Source organism: Theropithecus gelada, chromosome 4 (assembly GCF_003255815.1).
Source record: "Theropithecus gelada isolate Dixy chromosome 4, Tgel_1.0, whole genome shotgun sequence".
Classification (NCBI taxonomy): Eukaryota; Metazoa; Chordata; class Mammalia; order Primates; family Cercopithecidae; genus Theropithecus; species Theropithecus gelada.
The window spans coordinates 163,161,617-163,176,050 of record NC_037671.1 but is presented as its reverse complement, the minus strand read 5'-3'; the positions used below and the strand labels follow the sequence as shown (position 1 = coordinate 163,176,050).

General features: G+C 42.5%; 1 protein-coding gene across 2 annotated transcripts in view; it reads left to right on the top strand.

Annotated features, from left to right (window-relative positions):
• NHSL1 (NHS like 1) overlaps positions 1 to 14,434 on the top strand; it is a 150,862-nt gene that overhangs the window by 129,621 nt on the left and 6,807 nt on the right. Inside the window, exons 5-7 of one of the 2 annotated variants that reach the window (XM_025384312.1) lie at positions 1,245 to 1,376; positions 9,604 to 12,888; positions 13,436 to 13,568. In XM_025384312.1, coding sequence (XP_025240097.1) covers positions 1,245 to 1,376; positions 9,604 to 12,888; positions 13,436 to 13,568 — 3,550 coding nt within the window. The remainder of the gene's footprint in view (positions 1 to 1,244; positions 1,377 to 9,603; positions 12,889 to 13,435; positions 13,569 to 14,434) is intronic. The other variant, XM_025384311.1, reaches the window with a different exon arrangement.

Here is a 14,434-nt window from a genome sequence, read left to right as displayed (position 1 = left end):
GTGACCCAGTTTTTTGCAGCATTGGCATCTTCTGGTATTTAGGGGTTTTCTCTCAGTCATTTCTGTTTTTCTCCATTAGTGACAAGGTTGTAAGCGTTTGTAAGTTTGCAAGCATTTACATAAGTTTGTTCCTCAGCAGGGGAAATGTGTTTTGATCATTCAGATGTTTTATTCTCTCTTTTCATTAGATAAGGTTCCCAATTTTTTCTTACCAAAATAGAAGTTACATTGTCCACAACATACCTACATTGAATGTGTGTGAGTAATGCTAAGAGTGAACGTTTTTATACTTTTATGCATAAAATGATGGAAGTTTGTAATGTGTATGTGTATATATATGTATATTTAAAAATAACTTTTTGAGGAATAACCATTCAAAAAGGTCAGTGCTGTAAGACTTTACACTGCCAGGTAATTTAAAATAGACCAATGAATAACAGATGCTGTTATATACTTTATTATTGTATGGTTTCTCATGATGTGTTAATCAAACACACCGATACTCTAGAAGGAAAAAAAGAAGTCCCATGATGTGGCATTCCAGGTTTGATTGCAAAATCACCTGAAATGTCTGAATTAAGATCAACTTTGAAAAGTAATTATGAAATAGAAGCAGTTCACCTTTAACAACAGCAGTGCTACTGGGTCTCATTGTGGTAAAAGTACTTTATCATGATAAGGCGTTTCATTTTTCACTACAGTTGTATGTCACACCACAGCAATTACCACAGTCTATCCAAATTGTCAGCCTCCTTGATTGAAGAAAAAGCTTTTCATTCAAGAAATCTTTATTAAGTTACTTATTTCAACACATAAAGCAAGACATTAGTGTTGATCTCTGCAAGATGACCATATGAATGAAAAATACTCATTCCGTCGCCACCTACACGCTAATGTAGAGTGGTTTTGGTGACCAGAGCATATATATGAAATACTTCCAAAATTTTGTTTTGTTAAATAACACAGAATAACTCTTCCAGTGTGTTATTAAATTTGCATTTGCTACTCCAGCTCATTTGAAAATGAGATCAAGGTGCTTCCTTTGGAAGGTAGAACTTGGAAAACAGCCTTACTGTGATAATGTGCTTTCCTTCCTTTTTTGCCCTTCAGCATTCATCATCATATGACTGGCTAACATTATTAATACCTTCTTATCATTTTACAACAAGCTTCTGGAATAAAGTGCATGGTGTCAGCTTGCTTGAAAATAACATTGCTTTGCTTGTTCTACTACTCTACATTAGGGGAGAATTTCGATCGCCAGGCCAGCCTTCGGCGGTCTCTAATTTACACAGACTCTCTGGTAAGACGACCGAAGAAAGTCAAAAGGAGAAAGACTATTACAGGAGTCCCTGACAACATACAGAAGGAGCTAGGTATGGCTCATCAGAACTGTATTCTGTTGCCCCTCACTGCCACTCGGCCTTACTGCGCTAACCTCATTCGTGGTGCTTATAAAATCGATACATTCTGATAGCCGTTTGGTGCCCCAACGGGCCAGCTTCCTTCCTGAATGAGGCATTATGTGCAGATCTTAACATCCCATGGAGAGAGAGAATTGATTGAATTTTGGGGAGAAGGTACAAGGAGAGGGAAGAGCTTACATGAAAACGATTAACTGGGAAGATAGAAATTCATAGTTACCTCATCATCGCTATGTGACATGGAGCATTGGTTATTCCCACAATTAAATTTACTTGTCATTTATATCTTGAGTTTTCATGAAACAGAAAAGTCATTCTAGGACATCAAATTATGAATATGGACTTCCACTATAACTATAATGACACTACTGGTGGCATTTTGTCATCAGAAACTACAGTCTGGGATTATTGGTAAATATAGGAAATAGTCATTTATGTTCGATAGTGCCTTTATTACTTTCAGTGAAACAATTTCATAGCTTCTTTATTCTTAATCCTTTATGTTCAACCTGTGATGAAAACAAAAAAAAAATGTTTTGGCTGGTGAAGAGGATTGTTTAATTACTTATCCATTTTGTTCCTGGTTATCTTTATAAATGCTTTGGATAATCCTTTCATTTTCTTTCTAGATTAACTTCCTCTCACTGTTTTCTAATAGGGCCCATGATACCAGAATGTCTGCAGAGGCACCATAGCATAGCTCCTGGGTTAGGACTAAGGACTCCAGTGCCAACCGGCTTGGTTGAACCCTAACTCTGCCACTTGCTCTGCGGGTGACCTCAGTTAACTTCATCTCTCTGAGTCTACTTCCTCATTTAACAAACGGGCTTGGTGATGTTAATAGAACCTACCTCTTAGGGTTGTTTGAGGACAATTTATGCATGTGAGGCCCTTGGTACTTGGTTAGTACCTGGTACTACCATAAACATAATAGCTACTGTGGTCATTATTATAGGAAACTTAATACTACCTGTCTTGAAATGTGTCCTTTCCTCTTTGGCCAACCTGTGGGCTTATTTCCTAATAGTTACTTTCACCTGATGTTTTTATTTACTCTCAAAAGTTATACTCTAGAAACTCAGAGTCGTTATTTCTAAAGTTTGCAGTTAGTCTTTTAGTCAAAATGAGTGTAACCAGTAATAGTGATGTATCTGTGATAGCACCTTGAGGTTGCACGTCAGCTTCTGGGTGCTATGCTACAGACCGTGTGCTTCTCTGTTTGTTTTCCCAAACACCCCTGATTGAATGCCTTGTATTAGAGAGCACAGACTCACTTTTCTTTAGCTGGCATTTTCTCCTTTATGGCCATCCACTTTTATAGTACATATTCTCCGCCTTCTATGCTGTAGCAAAAGTCAGATGAGAATAGCAATGTTCTGCCTTTGCTGCAGGCAGCCACAGTGACCCAGATGGTATACAGGTGTTCGCCCTATTCTATCATGGATTGGTTTATTGCAAACAAAGGCAAGACTGCAGCTGCTCCTGGGGGATTGTGAAGTCTGTCTTTGGTTCGTGCCCTACATGCTGCTGCTATTATTGGCCTGGTTCCTCTGTGGCTACCTGTCTCCAGGCACCTTCCCTCAGCCTACCTTAAGGACACCTGTGTGCTTTCTCTCTCTCCTCTCAGTTTATGTCTTATTCTTTCAGACTCTTTTTTCCATTCTTGAAGTGACAGCTAACTAATTTGGAAACCAATCTGTACTCATATGTTCAGTAGATAGTTTATGGAGTAATTTCCTAAAGCACTCCAGCAACATTTATACTTTAACTGGTCTTTTTAGGAGATGTGCCTTCAAGGAGTGACTTTAAAGACAGGCATTTAGGCCCTTCGTAAGATCAGAAGGATAGTGTGGTCCAAATAAAGATGCGGATACATATAAGTATTCCATATGCATTGTCTGTGTGTGTATGTCATATGACGTCTAGAACGAGAGTTACGAATTTTTATCACTTTCATTCCTGAACCAACCAGTATGGAAGCCAATAGCTCAGTTGTTTCTTTGATCTTACTAGAATGATCTGGCAAGCTAGATAAATCATCTCTTTTGTAACTATAGTATTTTTTAAATCACTGATTAAAATCCCTGGAATCCACGTTCATTTCTTTTACATGTGACATGGAACTGCCACTAATGCTAGAGGGAAGAAAATAGCTTTCCGCACATTGTCTGGGTTGTGACTGTTGCCAGACACGAGACAGTCAATATCATTGCGGTCGATGACATGACCTGGATTAGAACTGGAGGTCAACTGAGACAACCGTATCGAAGAGCTAGTTTAAAAAAAAAAAAAGATAATTAGACAAGGACTCTAGTTTTATAGGTAGGCTAGTTGGAGGATTACTGGATAGAATGAGGAGTTAACGTTTATATACAGTTTTATTTAGCAAAAATATTGGATTACATATTTATTTGTTCTGTCCTTTCAGGACTTCTGGTTGATCTTGCCTTTTTTCCCAGTATTTTATACTTATAAGGACTCTGATTTGGAAGTCTTAAACTACCAAGGTTTCTTTAAAAAAACTTAAAAAAAAAAAAAACTTTAAAAACTACCAAGGTTTTTTTACCAAGATTATCAAATCATACGTAGGTAATGATGATCAAAAATAGATACTTCATATTTTCTTTAAAATGAGTCGTCTTCTAGATATACAGGGGAAGTGTAACAAACAAATTAGACAAAAAAAAAATGATGGCCCAAAGGAAAGGCATTCGCTAGGAAAGATGCACCCTGTCCAAAAGGCATTGCCCAAGTTGCCTGGGGGTTTGGATTTTTTAAAAAACCTAACCATAGAGAGGACCTCCATGAATTAGAAAGATATATTATGCTAAATTATATGCAGTTTTTATTTCAAAATCCATAAATAATAGACTATTATTAATAGTAATAAAATGGAGACTAGCCAATATGTAACACTTTAAAATCAAGGTATGATATTTAATGCTTACTTCCAAAACTTACCTGATAAACTAAAATTTGTTGCCTTTCGTTTCAGTCAATTGGACATTTTGAATTTTTTCTTTTATCTTAAATCTGTACAAAAATGTATCTGAACATCATATTATGAGGTTTCATCTTTTAGAATCAGATAGGATTATTTTGTTGATATATATATTACACTTGGCTACTGAACCTATCCACGTACATATTCTCTAAGCAGAAAAGGCCTCATCTAAAGGAATCCCTTTATGCATAATTTTTGGTAGTTTATACTAAGAAACTATCTACTTGACAAGACTTTTTAAAAACTCATAGCCTACACCTTAAATAAACTGACTTGTAAATCCTCAGCATCGTTAATTACATATATTTTTTAGAAATTCAAAATATTATTAATAAAAGAAAAAGTATAAATAATTATTTCTGTACATTACATCTTAAAATCAGATAAATCCCATCAAGTTTGAGCAGCACCTAAGTGGTCTACACTTGTTTGTAGTTGTCTTTTTGTAGTTTGTTCTGTCTAAAGCCATACCTCAGGGATATCGCAGCTATAGTTCCAGACTACTACAATAAAGTGAATATTGTAATACAGCAAGTCACATGAATTTTTTGGTTTTCCAGCACCTATAAAAGTTATGTTTACACTGTGCTGTGGTCTACTAAGTATGCAATAGCATTATGTAAAAAAAAAAAAAAAAAAAAAAAAAGGTACAGTGTAAAAATACCTGATTGCTAAAAAATACTAAGGATGATCTGAGCCTACAGACAGTTGTAATCTTCTTGCTGGTGAAAGTTCTTGCCTCGATGTCGATGGCTACTGACTGATTAGGGTGGTGGTTGCTGAAGGTAAGAATGACTGTGGCAATTTCCTAAAATAAGACAACAGTGACATTTGCCACATTGACAGATCCTTCCTTTCTTGAAAGATTTCTCTGTAGCACGTAATACTGTTTAGTAACATTTTACCAACAGTAGAACTACTCTCAGAATTTGAGTCAGTCTCTCAAACCCTGCTGCTGCTTTATCAACTAAGTTTATATAATATTCTGAATCCTTTGTTGTCATTTTAACAATGTTCACAGCATCTTCACTAGTAGAGTCCATCTCAGGAAAGCATTTTCATTGCTCGTCTGTAAGAAGCAATGCCTCGTTGTTCAAGTTTGATCATGAGATTGCAGCAATTCAGCCACATCTTCAGGCTCCACTTCTAATTCTAGTTCCTTGCTGTTTCTACCACATCTGGAGTCACTTCCTTCACTTCAGTCTCGATCCTCTCAAAGTTATCTACGAGAGCTGGAATCAATTTCTTCCAGACTCTTACTAATGTTGATATTTTGACCTTCTCCTATGAATTAAAATTGTTCTTACTGTGCTAGAGTGGTGAATCCTTTTCAGGTTTCCAACTTAACTTAGCTCAGATCTATCAGAGGAATCACTGTCTATGGCAGCTTTGGCCTTACAAAGTGCATTACAAAATTATGACTTGAAAGTCAAAATTACTGTTTAAGCCATGGGCTGCAGAATGAATGTTGTGTTAGCAGGCATGAAAACATTTATGTCTTTGTACATCTTCATCAGAGCTCTGGGGTGACTAGGTGCATTGTATTTGTGTGTGTGTGTGTGTGTGTGTGTGTATGTATGTATATATAATTTTTTGTTTTGAGACGGAGTTTCACTCTTGTTGCCCAGGCTGGAGTGCAGTGGTGCGATCTCAGCTCACTGCAACCTCCGCCTCCTGGGTTCAAGCAATTCTCCTGCCTCAGCCTCCCGAGTAGCTGTGATTACAGGCATGCGCCACCACACCTGGCTAATTTTTTTGTATTTTTAGTAGAGACAGGGTTTCTTTATGTTGTTCAGGCTGGTCTCGAACTCCTGGCCTCAGGTGATCTGCCCACCTTGGCCTTTCAAAGCGCTGGGATTACAGGCGTGAGCCACTGCCCCCAGCCTAGGTGCACTGTAAATGAAAGAAATCTTTTTTTTTCTGAGCAGTAGATCTCAACTGTGGACTTAAAAGTATTCAATAAATCATGCTGTAAGCTGACATGCTGTCATCCAGGCTTTGTTGTTCCATTTATAGAGCACAGGCAGATTCTGTTTAGCATAATTCTTAAGGACTCTAGGATTTCCAGAATGGTAAAGAAACATTGGCTTCAACTTCAAGTCACCAGCTACTTTGGCTCTAACAAGAGTCAGTTTGTCCTTTGAAGCTTTGAAGACAGGCATTGACTCCTCCTCTTGTAGCTTTGAAAGTCCTAGATGATTAGAAGGTCGTTTCATCTACATTGAAAACCTGTTGTCGAGTATAACCACCTTCATCAACTAACCTAGCTAGATCTTCTAGATAAATTTCTGCAGCTTTTCCGTCAGCATTTGCTGCTTCACTTTTATGTTGTAGAAATGGCTCCTTTCCTTCAACCTCATGAAACAACCTGTGCTAGCTTCCAGCTCTTCTTCTATAGCTTCCTCACCTCTCTCAGCTTTCACAGGATTGAAGAGTTAGGGCCTTGCTCTGGATTAGGCTTTGGCTTAAGGGAAATGTTGTGGCTGGTTTGATTTTCTGTCCAGACCATTAAAACTTTCTCCATATCAGCAATAAAGCTGTTTTTTTATTTGTGTATGCACTGGAGTAGCACTTTTTATTTCCTTCAAGAACTTTTCCTTTGCAGTCACAGCTCGGTTAACTGTTTGGCACAAGAGGCCTAGCTTTTGGCCTATCTTAGCTTTTGACATGCCTTCCTCGCTAGGCTTAATCATTTCTAACTTTTGATTTAAAGTGAGAGACATGCAACTCTTCCTTTCGCTTGAACCCTTAGAGGCCATGTAGGGCTATTAATGACCTAATTTCATTATTGTTGTATCTCAGGGAATAGAGAAGCCCGAGAAGAGGGAGAGAAGCTGGGAAACAGCTGGTCAGTGGAGCAGTCAGAACACACACAACGTTTATCAATCACATTTGCTGTCTTATGTGGGTGTGATTTGTGGCACCCCAAAACAATTACAATAGTAATATCAAAGATCACTGGTCACAGATCACCATAACAGATCTAACAATAATGAAAAAGTTTGAGATATTGCAAGAATAACCAAAGCGTGACACGGAGACACACAGTAAGCACATGTTAGAAAAATGGCGTCAGTAGACTTGCTCAACACAGGGTTGCCACAAACCTTCGATCTGTTAAAAAAAAAAACCACAATTATCTGCAATGCACAATAAAGCTAAGCACAGTAAAATGACATATGCCTCTGTAGCATTCATCTGTTTCCTATCATATTCTGAAACTTTTAATACTGTGAAAATATTGGAGGGTCTGTTTTGGGAATAGAATTTTGGTAGTCCTTGTGATAAGATATATTAGTTTTTCATATGCTTTTTAAGGTCTTTAGGAAATGCTTTTATTTTAATAAGAAAGTTATACTTAGCTGTAGACGGTGATAAAATAGCTATATTTCTATTTTTTTTTTTACATGCCTAGAATGGTTTCATATTTAAAACTGTTACCCAAAAGTATCAGGATTTTGTTTATGCTACTTAAAGACAGTTAAAAATCTACCACTAACTCCATGCAAAAACTAGTACAGTTTTGAAAGAAAAAAATGTATTCATATAAGGTCAACTCCAAACATTCAAAACTCATTGTTGAATGAAATTAGGTATTTTGAGTGTTTGGAATTGAACTTGTATGCACTGATACACCAATACCAGTCAAGCGCCCATCTTCTAAATTACTAAATGGCAAAACTTTGCACCTCCTCAAAGTGGGTTTTTCTTCTGTCCTGCCCTTTTGCCCACTTTCCCTGTCTGTGTGGGACAGCCTCGTGTGTGTGTGTGTGTCTGTGTGTGTGTGTCTGTGTGTCTGTCTTCAGCGAGTGGGTACTTGAAAGAGGGTAGAGAGAGGAAATAGATCATCTTTGCTAAAAATACAAGTATAAAATTTCCTCTCCATCATCACAGTGAAGAAGGCGGCTTTATGCCAGGATCCTTCCTTCCAGGGTGCCATCTCTTTTGAAGTTGATACAAGCACATTGCTGCCATTTCAGTACTACCTGCTGCTATCTGAGTGAGCAAAAGGCGTTCTCTATCCAGTCCATGCCCTGGTTAGACTATGTGTTGGGAGAGGGAAGCCTTAGGAACCCTATCACCCCTAGGGTGACATCCAGGTGTTCACTGACACAGAGGGGTGTGCTCGACTCGTGTTGCTCAGCAAAGCCCGTGTTGAGATAGATAGATACTCTCGGGTCCTTGCTGGATGGAGATAACATAGGGAGAACTATAGTTTTACTACTATTTTTGGAGATTTGATTTGTCGTAAGAATTAACTTTTTTTTTTTCTCAGTACACTTTGGGTAGGTTCTTTGTGATTTATTTATTTATTTGTTTATTTATTTATTTTTTCCTCATAAGCTCTGTTCTTTCCTGGGTAGCCTGAAATCTGTTTACACTTAAGGTTTACCTCGTCCATGTCCCTCTCTGTTGGCCCTTCCTTTTGTTTCTTTTTTTTTTTAAACATACTATTCTCTGTTTGGTTGTAAAACTCCAACGAATAAATCATCCTAATTTGAGGAAATGTTCACTGGATCAGTTCCTGCCGGTTTCCCCCACCAGAACACAACAGATTGCTGTTGAATTTTGAATGTCACCAACAGACAGATAATGACTTCAGATGGATAATGAAATGTTTGGAACACAGATGGGCCTGTAAATCAGTTTTCTTTGCCTTAGAATTTCCTTCTGACATAAAGAATTAATGTAATTAACACTGTTTTATACCAGTACCCCTCAAACATGGTATCTCCGTGGCCCTATTGTTCAATTACTACATTCATCTGCCTTTGGGAAAGCTGTGTCACTGCTTGATAGATGGTCTGCACAGTCACCCCGTGGGTGAAAGGCTACCTTGAAGACTTTACTGAAAGGTGGTTATTTCAAAGTAAATCCTCCTCCGAGCCCTCAGCGCCTTGATCTTGAAGGGATCACCTGAGAATTCCATATGTGGCACTCAAGCCATAGGAGGATTGGAGGTACAAATTAAGAGAAGTACCTGAAATTCATGACAAGAATTTTTATTTTAGAGCTATCAGTAACTTTTTAAATGTACTTAGGTACCTACAGGAGAAAGGACATTAAATCAAATAGAAAATTTTTTAAAAAATTCTGTCAGAGGCGGTGAGGGTATAGGTGATGAACTATGGATTTTATTTTCAGGTAACAAGCCTCTTTCTGCTTTATCTCCAGCATCAGGCACTGGCCAAGATGATGTCGATGGTCACTCAGTGCACACCCCCGATCACTACTCTGCGCTAGGAAGGTTCGATAGCTATCGGTCTGCTGGGCAGCGCTCAGAAACCAGGGACTCCAGCTGTCAGACGGAGGATGTGAAGGTCGTACCACCTTCCATGAGGAGAATCAGGGCACAGAAGGGGCAAGGCATTGCTGCCCAGATGGGCCACTTCTCAGGTTCTTCTGGCAACATGTCTGTGCTGAGCGATTCTGCGGGGATCATATTCCCTTCCCGCCTCAACAATGATGCTGGCTTCCATAGTCTTCCGCGTTCTGGAGTGAGGGCAAACATTCAGTCTCTTGAGCCGAGGCTGGGTGCCCTGGGCCCTGCAGGAGACATGGATGGCACATTCCTCTACCAGGGAGGTCACCCACAAGCAGATGAAAACTTAGGCCATTTAGGAGGTGCCTCAGAGACTGGAACACTTTTGAGACCCAAATCCCAAGAGCTGAGACACTTTGAGAGTGAAAATGTAATGAGCCCAGCATGTGTGGTTTCTCCTCATGCAGCCTACTCCACCAGCATCATCCCAAATGCCACACTGTCTTCCTCTTCCGAGGTCATCGCTATTCACACTGCTCAGAGTGCAGGGCAGCGGGAAAGTAGAAGTTCTGGCTCATCACATGCAAGGATAAAACCCAGAGACCACCTCATCTCCAGGCATGCTGTGAAAGATGATCATCAGTCTCCCGGGCGCCACTGGAATGAGGGTCACACCACCATTCTTTCACAGGCCTTAGACCCTCATTCCCCTGGTGCACCCACACTGTTGTCCCTCTGTGACTCGGCAGTCTCTCTAAATGCTCCAGCAAATAGGGAGAATGCGTCCCAAGCCATGCCGTATAATTGTAGAAACGACCTAGCCTTCCCAGCCCACTCCCAAGATGTGGATGGCAAGAGTGAATCTAGTTATTCAGGGGGTGGAGGGCACAGCAGCTCGGAGCCCTGGGAATACAAGTCCTCAGGTAATGGAAGGGCATCCCCCCTGAAGCCGCATGTAGCAACTCCTGGCTACTCCACTCCCACAAGTAACATGAGCAGCTGCAGTTTGGACCAAACGTCCAACAAAGAGGATGCTGGGTCGCTGTATTCCGAGGACCATGATGGCTACTGCACATCTGTGCACACTGACTCTGGACATGGATCTGGGAATCTGTGCAATAGCAGTGATGGCTTTGGGAACCCCAGGCACAGCGTGGTCAATGTTTTTGATGGAAGAGCTCAGAAAAACCAAGGGGACCGGTCCAATTACCAGGATAAATCCTTATCGAGAAACATCTCTTTGAAGAAAGCAAAGAAGCCTCCCCTGCCACCCTCCCGGACAGACTCCCTCCGCAGGATTCCCAAGAAGAGTGGCCAGTCCAACGGGCAGGTGCTCAACGAGAGCCTGATCGCCACACTCCAGCACTCGCTGCAGCTGAGCCTCCCAGGCAAGGGTGGCAGCTCGCCCTCCCAGAGCCCCTGCAGTGACTTGGAAGAGCCCTGGCTGCCCCGCTCCCGGAGCCAGAGCACGGTCAGTGCTGGCAGCAGCATGACTTCCGCCACCACCCCCAATGTCTACTCCCTGTGCGGGGCCACACCATCGCAGAGTGACACGAGCAGTGTCAAGTCAGAGTACACGGACCCCTGGGGTTACTACATTGACTACACAGGCATGCAGGAAGATCTGGGGAACCCAGCAGGGGGCTGTTCAACCAGCAGCGGGGTGCCCACTGGGAACGGGCCAGTCCGCCATGTCCAAGAAGGGTCCAGAGCCACAATGCCTCAAGTGCCCAGTGGTTCAGTCAAACCAAAGATCATGTCACCAGAGAAGTCCCATAGAGTCATTTCTCCATCCAGTGGGTATTCCAGCCAGTCGAATACACCCACAGCACTCACCCCTGTGCCTGTGTTTTTAAAATCAATGTCACCAGCAAATGGGAAGGGGAAGCCCAAGCCCAGGGTACCAGAAAGGAAGTCCTCTCTGATATCTTCAGTATCCATTTCCTCGTCGTCCACTTCTCTTTCCTCTAATACTTCTACTGAAGGAAGTGGCACTATGAAGAAACTGGATCCAGCCGTGGGCTCTCCCCTGGCTCCTCCTCCTTCTATTCCCTCTCCTCCATCCCCTTGTCCTGCAGACAGGTCTCCTTTCCTTCCTCCCCCACCTCCTGTCACAGATTGCTCCCAGGGCTCTCCTCTGCCTCACTCTCCTGTGTTCCCCCCTCCACCGCCAGAAGCTCTCACTCCCTTCTGCTCCCCACCTGATTGGTGCCTTTCTCCCCCGCCCACTGCACTGAGCCCGCTTCTTCCAGATTCACCTGTGTCCTTGCCATTGCCCCCACCTCTCTTACCTTTCTCGGAGCCCCCACCCGCCCCACCTCTTGACCCCAAATTCATGAAAGACACCAGGCCGCCTTTCACAAATTCTGGCCAGCCAGAATCCTCCCGGGGATCCTTGAGGCCGCCTTCTACCAAGGAGGAGACCAGCAGGCCCCCCATGCCCCTGATAACCACGGAAGCATTGCAGATGGTGCAGTTGAGGCCGGTGAGAAAGAACTCAGGCACCGAGGCAGCACTGTTGTCTGAACGAACAGCTCAGGAACAACGAACTCCAGTTGCTCCACAGTACCACTTAAAGCCATCTGCTCTCCTGAAATCCCGAAATAGCACAAATGAAATGGAGAGTGAAAGCCAGCCTGCCTCTGTGACAAGCTCGCTTCCGACGCCTGCCAAGAGCTCGAGTCAGGGTGACCATGGCAGTGCGGCCGGGCGCGGCGGCCCTGTGAGCCGCAGCCCTGGAGCTTTGAGCGCTGGGGAGGCAGAGGCTCGGCCCAGTCCCAGCACCACCCCACTCCCAGACTCTTCACCCAGGAGGAAGCCACCCCCCATTTCCAAGAAGCCCAAACTGTTCCTGGTGGTACCACCTCCGCAGAAAGATTTTGCAGTGGAGCCCGCAGAGAACGTGAGCGAAGCCCTTCGAGCCGCGCCCAGCCCCACGAGGGGAGAGGAGGGCTCTGTGCACAGCAGAGAGGCAAAAGAGAGTTCTACAGTCCAAGCTGGCTCTCATGCCACGCACCCTGGCACCTCGGTTCTTGAGGGAGGAGCTGCAGGATCCGTGTCTCCCAGCAGAGTGGAAGCCAATGTCCTCATGGTTCAGCCCGATGTCTCACCAGCCCCCAAGCAGGAGGAGCCAGCTGAGAACAGTGCGGATGCTGGGAGCGATAGGGAGAGCTGCCTATCTCAACAGGACGGAGCAGGTGAGTCTGGCTTCCTGGCTTCTCTCTCCTGTGCCCTCTGCCCATATGCAGCTGAACCAGATAGGGCTGTTGAATGCTTACACGTGGAAAGAACCCAGGTAGATCAGATTGGTGTTAAAGCTAGCAGTATGTAGGCTTCCTGTGCAAAAACACAGATTAAGTTACCAGCTTTGCATTTTGTTATTATTTTTAAAATCTAGACCTAAAGGCATGGCAGAAAATAGGGGGATGGAGATGATCTGCAGCAGGCTGGATATTAAATAGCAATGGGTAACACCTCCCTTCCAAAGAGCCACAAAGAAATGTTGCAACAAAATTTAAGAGAGATGCCATGGGCGTTCTATACTTTAACAAAGAATGAGCTCTGGCTCTCACGCTAGTGTCATTTCCTCCCTTCTTTGTGAACTATCAAACTACAGACCTATGGCATCTCCCTGCGGTTCTCACATTGTCAGGAATGGCAGGGAAGCAGCATATTTAGAAGCTTGGCTGAGGACTGAGATTCTAGTCACTTGTGCATCTTGTGGGCCTGCCTGCTTTTCTGTAGCTGGGGTGCCGGAGACCACCGCAGCCAGTTCATCCTCAGAGGCCTGTGACTTCCTCAAGGAAGACGGGAGTGATGAGGTGATGACCCCTAGTCGACCCAGGACCACAGAAGACCTTTTTGCAGCTATTCACAGGTATTTCAAACTCCTTCCTTTGACTTTAATCTACTGTGTAATTCCTTCTTTCCAAGCAGCACCTCAATTTACTTTTCTTCCCCAAGGTTTCTTCTGTCACCCAATCATGACTCCTTAACTTTACTGTTGATTTTTATAGTTTTATTTCCTCTGACTCCAATTTCTCTTTTACTTTGTTTCACTGATTTTTATGACATTGGGGACAGAGGCGCAATGTGATACCTTCTGGTAGGCGCTGCTCTTCCTGGCAAGGGGTGTAGTGTGGCAGTCATAAGACAGAGGATATTAGTGAGAGTCGGATTAAAGCGGCTGACAGTGCAGTCAGGAGGAGGAATGCTGTGTTCTGTGGACTTAGGATGCACAGACTAGCTCCATGGGACTCTCTTCCTAAAGATCTTTTAGTTTATTCTAATTTTTTTTTTGTTTTACAGAAAAACCACAATCATACAGTGCAATTTCTTTGGCTGCTTAAATGTTTCTATAAAAGGGTACGTCCCTTTAAGCGGGAGCAAAAGAATGATTTGTGCTGGTTACTGTATAACACTAGTGCCATCTACTGGCATCAGAAATCGTTGGGGTTCAAAACAAACAAACAAACAAACAAAGGGTAAAATTTTCAAAGTAATGGCCTGAACTGTTTGTACTTTTTATATGTGGTCACCTTTAAGGGTAAATATGATTTAGCACTAAAGTTTTACTTATTGCATCATTTTTCTGATTGTAAACAGCTGAGTACTCCCACAACAGTGTCATTGTAAAAACTGATGACTGTATATGTGCAAGTACGTTAAGCTGTAATGCTGTATAAACCTTTTGCTTCCTTCTAGACTTCTTTACCACGGTATTTCCAGGTAACTCTAATGAAT